The sequence below is a fragment of the Habropoda laboriosa genome, unplaced genomic scaffold (assembly GCF_001263275.1).
Source record: "Habropoda laboriosa isolate 0110345459 unplaced genomic scaffold, ASM126327v1 scaffold33, whole genome shotgun sequence".
NCBI classification, from domain to species: Eukaryota; Metazoa; Arthropoda; class Insecta; order Hymenoptera; family Apidae; genus Habropoda; species Habropoda laboriosa.
This window is the reverse complement of record NW_017100187.1, coordinates 3,095,793-3,104,905: the sequence shown is the minus strand read 5'-3', so window position 1 is coordinate 3,104,905 and position 9,113 is coordinate 3,095,793. Positions and strand designations below refer to the sequence as shown.

General features: G+C 37.4%; 3 protein-coding genes across 4 annotated transcripts in view; 1 reads left to right on the top strand and 2 right to left on the bottom strand.

Annotated features, from left to right (window-relative positions):
* LOC108579518 (glutamate dehydrogenase, mitochondrial) overlaps nucleotides 1–874 on the bottom strand; it is a 6,809-nt gene extending 5,935 nt beyond the window's left edge. The window contains exon 1 of one of the 2 annotated variants that reach the window (XM_017943066.1): nucleotides 124–874. In XM_017943066.1, the coding sequence (XP_017798555.1) occupies nucleotides 124–572 (449 nt within the window). In that variant the 5' untranslated portion in view covers nucleotides 573–874. The remainder of the gene's footprint in view (nucleotides 1–123) is intronic. The other variant, XM_017943065.1, reaches the window with a different exon arrangement.
* Nucleotides 875–1,678: 804 nt separating this feature from the next.
* On the top strand, nucleotides 1,679–5,357 carry LOC108579599 (DIS3-like exonuclease 2). The gene is made up of 8 exons (XM_017943173.1): nucleotides 1,679–1,816; nucleotides 2,429–2,994; nucleotides 3,066–3,327; nucleotides 3,420–3,937; nucleotides 4,084–4,378; nucleotides 4,463–4,656; nucleotides 4,757–5,039; nucleotides 5,144–5,357. Exons 1-8 carry the CDS (start codon nucleotides 1,679–1,681, stop codon nucleotides 5,243–5,245), a joined length of 2,358 nt encoding a protein of 785 aa, XP_017798662.1. The 3' UTR covers nucleotides 5,246–5,357.
* Nucleotides 5,358–6,386: 1,029 nt separating this feature from the next.
* The window catches only part of LOC108579547 (E3 ubiquitin-protein ligase MARCH6), a 4,245-nt gene continuing 1,518 nt past the window's right edge, over nucleotides 6,387–9,113 (bottom strand). Inside the window, 4 exon segments of the mRNA XM_017943110.1 lie at nucleotides 6,387–7,230; nucleotides 7,580–8,033; nucleotides 8,141–8,797; nucleotides 8,876–9,113. The exon segment at nucleotides 8,876–9,113 is cut by the window's right edge and continues 29 nt beyond it. Coding sequence (XP_017798599.1) covers nucleotides 6,509–7,230; nucleotides 7,580–8,033; nucleotides 8,141–8,797; nucleotides 8,876–9,113 — 2,071 coding nt within the window. The 3' untranslated portion in view covers nucleotides 6,387–6,508.

Genomic DNA, 9,113 nt, shown 5'->3' with positions numbered 1-9,113 from the left:
GTCCTGTATATATTTGTTCAAATATTGCCAGCGTATCACTAAATTACGATCGTTAGATATTATCGAAAAATGGTGAACGAAATGGCAAAGGTAGAAGTAAAAGTGAAAAATGATTTGAACAACGTTCTCTCTGGTTTTTTACCTCCTTTGCAGGGTACTCTATGCGTTGAATGTTGAGCGCGGTAGCCAGTGATCATTTCGTAGTCTCCTGAATCGCGTCTCACGGGAAAAGTGGTTTGGAGGATATGGTCACATGGTTCCATTAGCATTAAGATACCCTTCACCTTTTTCTTCCTCTCTTCCACGCTCATCCTCGAGCGTTTCCCGATATCCTCCACTAACTTGTCCTCGACGATTTGACAAGCTCGGTGAAAAAAGTACTCGACCATATCGAAAAATTTTGGGTTCGCATCCTCGGGAATATTCTTCAGACGATCGGGTATCTGATGATCGGCGTAACCGCGTGTTTGAAACGCCGGTACGACACGTATCAGTGTGTTGCGAATAATGTCATTGCTCGGTACTTGCTTCAAGGCGATCGAAGATCTTGCAAGTCTCCTTACGTGAAACATTTTTCTACGTTGTTTCCTCGTTACCGTTCAAACTTCACCAACCTTTTGATTAACAATGCGTCTTCCAACTTTTTCCTACACGATGCACGCGCTCCTCCTTCTTTCCCTTTCTACTCCTTCGTCTTACGTTTCGATCCTCTCGGAGCTCGGTCTCTCGCCCGACTGCCTCGGCAATCGCGTTTCTTTTCTACCGATCGAAACAACCTTACCTTTCCACTCTATTCACGACACAATTTCTCTATTACGTACTATCTCACTAAACCTGCCTGCCAACTGGTCCAATAGCTTCAGTAACACTTGATAATTTCACATTCTCTATACGATACGACCCTAGCGTTAACAAAATTCCTAGCGTTAGCCAACATTCGCCATAAAACTTACCTATACAACTTCCTCACGATTCCGTTGTATTCGCGGTTTTTATTTATCAGTGACCAATCGACGAGTAGTGAGTAGTTAAGGTGCACAACAATCGCGCCTATTGTGCGATTGGCAGACAAAATTCTGTAAAACGTTCCCTGCCACGAGTTTCACGCAATTAAAATAATAATCATGGAAATATCCGTAGTTAGGTAAATTTTCTATCGACCAAAATAAATAAAACGAGAAAAACCAAACGAGAAAATATTCAGCTGTGAATAGCGTAAATTCCACACGCTGAAACGTGAATCATCTTGAAGTGACGTCAAATTTAAATTATCAATGTCGAGTGAAAGCTGAAGTTATTATTTCTGCTATAAGTCGGCGGGGGATTTATACTTTTGTTAAGTTTATTGTCCATCCTTGATAGTTAAATGTTTGCTGCGTATGTATTATACACACATACATACACGTACTTAAATAATGCCGCTTTTTCATCGTTGAAACCTTATCTTCGAGAGTGAGTAAACTTGTCTGTTGGTACTTGAAAGATATAACCTAAGTTTTGTAGTTTTTCCCGACGCGGAGACGTTCTGCCCCTATATATGTATCTATGTTCCTTACGTATATATAGTGCGCATTTGTATAATGTTTGTAACATTATAAAGTAATAGTTATGTGTGATAAATTGATTGTACGTAATTTTCGTGTATATTTAAACAAGTAATAGACACAAAATCAAAATTATGTCAAAAAAGTCGACTCCTTCGAATTTTGTTAAACAAAATCAACCTGCACTTATTAAAAAATTTGCTCGTGAAATTAGTGAAAAGGAAAATGATATAACATTTCAATCTTCGGGAAGAGAAACTTCTGAGGAAGAAGCGTGCAAAAGACAGCTTGCGAGAAAATTTCAAGCTAACGATAAATGTCGACGTAAAGGTAGAAATAGTGTATTAAAATCAGATGGTACCGTGAAATGCGACGAAAATGCAGGATATGCATCGAATCATATTAAAAAATTGACTGCCGAAAGATTATCAACTGAGGATTTATGCTCAAAAAAATGTGTACGAGAGACAGTAGTAAATTGTGGAACAAATCGTGGAAATGTTTTCAAGCAGGTATTATTCATGTATTTTGTATTTGTTGTATAATTACCTCTTAGATGCATATATTTTGTGTAGAAAAAACAAAATATTTCCAAAACAAGAAAAAAGGCGAGTAAAGAGGAGGAAAGGGTAAGAACAAATTCTAAATGTGAAAATACAAGTGCAACGTGTGTAAATACTGAAGAGGAGGAGGAGAAGGAGGAGGAGGAGGAGGAGGAGGAGGAGGAGGAGGAGGAGGAGGAGGAGGAGGAGGAGGAGGAGGAGGCGGAGGAGGAGGAGGAGGAGGAGGAGGCGGAGGAGGAGGAGGAGGAGGAGGAGGCGGAGGAGGAGGAGGAGGAGGAGGAGGCGGAGGAGGAGGAGGAGGAGGAGGAGGAGGAGGCGGAGAAGGAGGAGGAGGAGGAGGAGGAGCAGGAGGAGAACCATGTAAAAACTGACCAGAAATCTATGTCCTCCGAACAAAAGGAGACATTTCCACAATATATCCCAGAAAAGGAAATTAATGAACTTTTAGAAAATCAAAATTCCAGTGACAATCGATATGTAGAAGGATATTTACGTATTAATCCTCAGTGTTACAAATATGCTTTTTTATCTATGTCTGACGAGTGTGATCTATTGATCTTTGGTTTAAGGGATAGAAATCGAGCCTTTCATGGTGATCTTGTTGTAGCATGTATAAATCCCCAAGAACAATGGCAAATGTACCAAGGACAGAAACAAAAAACAGCTGTTGTAGTTTGTATACGAAAGAAAATACATCCAAGGAAAACAATTGGATGTTTAAAACAGCGTGGCATGTCTACATTTTTTTATCCCAGAGATCACAGTGTGCCGTTGATTAAAGTAAATAGAAAATCACTGCAACAATTTGCCGTGTGTCCAAGTAGTTATGAAGGCACATTATATTTAGTTGTTATAACTGATTGGGTGACACCTCAGTTTGCACAAGGGTATAATAAAAATTTATAAATGAAAAAAACTGCAAGTTTCGAAAATTGTTAAACTATTATGTTGTTTGCAGGAAAATTGAGAAAATAGTTGGAAGTATAGGTGATATAGAAGCAGAATCAAACGCGATATTACTTGAATATGATTTAGATGTCACACCTTACAGCCAAGATGCGATAAAAGAGATTCCAAATGGTGATTACTCTTTCACAGAAAATGATACAAAAGATAGGGAAGATTGGAGACACGAATGTGTTTTTACTATTGATCCTGACACTGCGGTCGATCTAGATGATGCAGTTTCTTGCAAACTTTTGCAAAATGGCAACTTTGAAGTAATTTTGTTGTTTCATAAAGCTGTTTTCTATCCCCCGTTCGTTTATCCATTCAGATATTGTGTATTTTTTTTTTTTTTCTTTTATTATAGATTGGTGTGCATATATCAGATGTTACTCATTATTTGGAATTTTTATCTCCGTTAGATATTCAGGTTTCAAAACGAGCAACGACTGTTTACATGACAGATAATGTGTACCATATGTTACCGAAACAATTATGTCAACTATGTTCTCTATTGCCTGGACAGGATAAATTGGCTTTTTCTGTTATATGGGAAATTACACGAAATGCCGAAATTGTCAAACATCGCTTTGCTAAAACTATAATAAAATCGTGTTGTCAAATGGCTTATCAACATGCGCAGAAATTTATCGAACATCCGGAAAATAATTGGTCAGATGATTTTTTAAAGATAAACGGCAACTTCAGTATTAATGATTTATCGATGAAAGTAAACATTTTACACGATCTAGCCACACAGATACGTGCTAAAAGATTTCAGAACGGCGCATTACAAATAGATCAACCAAAATTACATGTTAGAATTGATAAAATTACAAGTTTACCGATATCGTATTGTATAGAAGAACAGCACGATAGCAACAGGTAATTGTACTTTTTTTTCAAGATAATATCTTTAATGTGTGTTACTTAAATTACAGTATAATTGTATATATATGTATGATGTGTGCATGCATGCGCGCGCGCGCGTATGTAATGTGTAGGTATGTATGTATACATGTATATTTTAGGCTGATAGAAGAGTTTATGCTGCTAGCTAACATGACGGTTGCTACGCAGTTGTATGATGCGATTCCTGAGACTGCTTTATTGCGTAATCATAAAGAGCCCTCAAAGTATATTCTCAGTATGTCTAAAGATATTCTACAGAGATTTGGTATTCATTTGGATATAAAATCGTCAGCGTCTTTGCATGCTAGTATTAAACGGTATGAGCAAGAATTTGAATCTGAAAGCAATGAATCAAAAACAACAATGAAATATAGGATGATGGTTATCAATAATCTTTGTTCAAAAGCTATGACTGTACGATTCATTCTTTGTTCCTTCTTATTATTACATACTGGTTAATACACCTATAAACATTTCAATAATTTTTCACGTTCTCAGCGAGCAACATATAAATGTTCGTCTACTGTAAAAGTGGAAGAGGATTTGAGACATTACGCTTTAAATGTATCGCTTTATACGCATTTTACTTCTCCAATTCGACGATACGCGGATTGCGTAGTACACCGTTTACTTTATTCAACTGTAACAAGTGTAGCATTGCCCCAGAAATGGTCCCGAAAACTGTGCATACAGTAAGTCAGTTAAAAAAAGAAGTGAATAGTTGATTGGTACAATAATAAGTATAAACGTGTGCGTTTAACATTTTAATGTTGTTTGTTTTTATCACAACAGAATAGCGGCGAATTGTAATATAAAGAAGTATAGCGCAAAAGTGGCCCAAGAACGAAGTTGTGAATTATACTTTACATATCTGATAGATTTAAAAGGTCCTATTATTACCATGGCTATTGTATTGAATGTAAAGGAAAATTTTATAGATGTTATACTATGTCAAGTTGGTATAAAGTTAAGGGTTTTCTTAGCAGAGTTAAAAGATTTAGCAACTGTTTCATATTCTTCGGAATGTTCGGTTCCGACGATAAGCATTTCCTGGAAACAACCTGCTGTTACTCAGGTAATGTAAAGAAGTAAGCTGATGTCGTACGTAGTATGACTATAAATCATGAATATACGGAGGAGTAATATAAACAATATAATAACTTGCCTGATATTTTTCAGGTAATAAATACATTTACTTTATTATATTTGAGGGTGGAGAAACATCCTGAATCCTTTAAATTAATCGGTAATCTGTTACCACTTAACGAGGAACTAAAGTAATAACTATTTATGCTGTGACTTTACATTTGGAAAGTATCATTGTAAAAATATTTTGTATTTCTTTATTCGTTTATATATACATAAATGACACGTCGGCTGTGTACACATATTGGGGGGGGATTGAATTTATCCCTATTTGATAAATGAAGTTTTGAAAGAAGTTGACAGGAATAATAAATCATACTTTCCACAAGGACATTATTTATTATTTCAATTACGTTTTAATATACATCGCGGAAATATCTTTACATATTTTGTGATCGTACAGTTTCTCATTGATATCTGAACGATTAGTACTTATACAAATAAATAGTCCTTACTTATACCTAACTTTATATCTGCACATAAAATTACGTTTACGATGTGCAAAGCGTATATCCTAATTGCATACGAAATAAACTATGATTGCGGAGTTTATTGTGATTTCTACGGAAAGGAGATCTCTCGTATAATAAGTTCACTGATTTTTTTTTTTCTGTATTTCTTTTGGCGTAATTACATTTATGCGACAAATTTTGTTTCACAATATATTGTGTTCGTAATATCTCGTCAGTAGATAAAACAAGTTTCGCATGATTAACTGAAAAAATAATGGTTAACGGGCAAATTTTTCAGGAAATATGACTCTTTATTTTCACCAATGTATAAATATCTCTTAATTTCACTTCGAATAAATCGTTCTAGACATATTCAATTCTGTACAATAAAATACGATTGCGTTATTCTTTCAGTTAAAATGTAGCCTTACTTTCATAATAGTACGCGCTTTGAACTTTATTTTCTAAGGATTCATTGGAGTGTAATTGAACTTTGTACATTGAATTTTTTCAATGTCGAAAATTGAAGTTTCGGATGTATATGTACCTAACAAAATTAGTCGGTTTTGTCAACAGTAAAGGATAGAGCGGTGAAAATTTTCGGTTCTTGGAAATTATCGTATTCGTTACCGCGCAAAATATTTATTGCTGCTTTCAAACCGCATATTTTTCTTAATTCAGATCAAAAGTATCGACAATCTGTAATGTATCATCAAACGGAAAAGCGATACATTGAATAACAGTCTTTTCAATTTATTTTGTATCGCTTACATTAATAAATTATAATACTAAAAATGAATGTATAATTAACATAAGTTAGGGTCTGTTACGATCAAGTGCGATAGAAAATGTACATTGAAGAAGGATCTTTTGTTAAATTCATGTCACGATCGACAAATAATTATAGCAGGAAATGTTAGCTTGATGCTTGTGATTGTTGCTGTACTTACTGCTGAGACTTATTTTGATGTTCATAATTTACAAGTCTTTGTCCCACGAGATATTTGTCATTTTTTATATGTTCATAAAGTTTTTTGAACTGTCGAATTTGGAAATAAATAACGATACACACCAAATGTACTAACACAAGGAAAGGATATAAACGTCTGGCGATAAGAATTTGCGTCTGTAAATTCGTGATAAAGAATGGGACTATTCCATGAGCTACGGCATAAGGAACAGCCAAAGCAAGACCGAAGCAACATATTACCGGAGCAGCCAATTCCGTAACGATGAATTTCAAATCTATTTCTCTAATTCCATCGTTGTATGCTCGTTCAATTGCCAGACGAATTCTCCAATCCGGTCCCATCATAATAATGGCGGTTGCTATTTTTGTATACAATACACCAAGAGCCCAATCTTGCCAGAGAAACAAAATAGGACTTTGTTCTAGGGGTACGCGTAATGGTACTATAACGACTAATTCAAGAAGGAGACCAAACAAAAGTGGTATTAGGCCAATAAGTAGGAAAAATGCTACCGATGCTTTAACACCTATGATTGCCGAATGTTTCACTCTATCCAAGAGAGCTCTTCGACCACGGGGTAACCAAGAAAATGCCAAGGCTAGTCCTCTTGCCGCGGCCCAACATAGATACGTTCCACAGGCTATGCTGTATACTTCGTGAACTGGTTCATATAAAAATACCACAGTTTCGTCCGTTTCTGAAATATTTCAAGCAACAATTGAAATAATTAAACCGAAGAAGTAGGTAGGTAGAGATGGATGGACGGATGGACGGACGGACGGACGGACGGACGGACGGACGGACGGACGGACGGACGGACGGACGGACGGACGGATGGATGGATGGATGGATGGATGGATGGATGGATGGATGGATGGATGGATGGATGGATGGATGGATGGATGGATGGATGGATGGATGGATGGATGGATGGATGGATGGATGGATGGATGGATGGATGGATGGATGGATGGATGGATGGATGGATGGATGGGGAACAGGGAAAATCAATAAACATTTTATGCATAAAGAAGCGAACTACTTACCAGAGCCGCTTAAAATACGTGGTAATACGGGTGGAGACGGAGCTGGAGCTCCGACCACCCATAACGCCATTACTTTGCGTCCAAGCCACACAGGGAGAATCATTGCTATTAGACTAGCAATAACAAGAGACACGCAAACACAAAACAAAAGACCAACTAGACGAGCAGGAAACCAGCGTGGCCTGACATATGGTTGGAAACCTGTTGGCACATCTCGTTGTAACAGTGCATGATGTGCCGCACCTAAGTCTGGATGTTGTGGTTCTTCGATTATTGCCGCTCCTGGATCCTCAGTTTGGTCTTTCAGAAGGTACGACTGAAGATCTAACATCCAGGCCACTACTCGGCACCAGCCTCTTATTAAATCTTTCAACCATGTACGGGAATGAGATTGTTCCAGCAATGCAGGAAGAATCACTTGCAGTAGTAGCAGCTCTAAAGATAATTCGCTGACCTAATTTGAAAATAAATTGACGGGTAAAAATCACATCGAAATAATACGTCGCAACATTCTCGTTAAACAAAAGAAATCATTCTTTCCTCTTTTCATTATTTTCTTACCTGAGCTTCATTCTGAATTGTAACAGTGTATGGTAAAAATCCTGGCCATGCCCATTTTAGAATTTTCACAGGTAACCATAACATTAACAAAATGGCAGTTCCAAATATGACTGCAGATGCTACGAGTCTTCTAACGTGTCTCAGAATTGGAAGATGTATCATTTCTTGGATAGGGGAAAAGTCAGGATCGTTTAAGTTCCTTAAGAACCAAAGTACCCCTGGCCGTAACACTTCCCGTAATAATAGAATAAACGAAGCAAAGTAATATATGTAAATCATTCCGACCAGCCAATGCAGAAACATCGACGTACCAGGAGCTAATCTGAACGAAGATTCTCTATCTTTAAGTGTAGCGTCGAACATTGCTAACGAACAAATGTCTAACCACCAGCCACAAACCAGAGGAAGTATGCCTATCTCAATGACGGACATTAAAGAAACCTTTACAATAATATAACATAAACCTAATAAATATTGAAAGTGTTGGAAACGTAAGGGGACCGCTAGTGTGTGAAGGACCACCAACCACACTCCAGTAACGCAATAACCACACAATGTAGTTACTAATCCTTCGAAGTGCGACGCGGCTGCGTATTCTTGTAATCCCAAACCAGCTATCGCAAAGCTGCCGATATAGTAAGGACAGAAAGCAAAGGCCTGAAAAAGAAAATATGACACTTTAAAATACCGAAGTTAATTGCTCTATCGTTTGGCTTAACGAACAGAAGTAAATACCATAATGAACAGCGTATTTAGCGAAACAACCCAAAATACGTGTTCAAGGAAAATGAGGGATCCGTCTAAGCCTAAAAGACGTTCCCAAGTCAACTCCTCTGCAGGTCTATCCCACTCCAATGGATTCCAGTTTGCTTCTTCAGCTTCTCCTTGTGCTTGACCTTGGGCTTCACCCCCCCTCCACGCCTCGCCTGCTACTCTTCCATTGACTTGTTCACCATCTGCACCCAATTCATCT

Coding starts and splice junctions, on each gene's coding strand:
- LOC108579599 (XM_017943173.1), top strand. CDS start 1,679: ATGTCAAAAAAGTCGACTCCTTCGAATTTTGTTAAACAAAATCAACCT. Junction 2,995..3,065: donor ACACCTCAGTTTGCACAAGG/GTATAATAAAAA, acceptor TGTTGTTTGCAG/GAAAATTGAGAAAATAGTTG. Junction 3,328..3,419: donor TGCAAAATGGCAACTTTGAA/GTAATTTTGTTG, acceptor CTTTTATTATAG/ATTGGTGTGCATATATCAGA.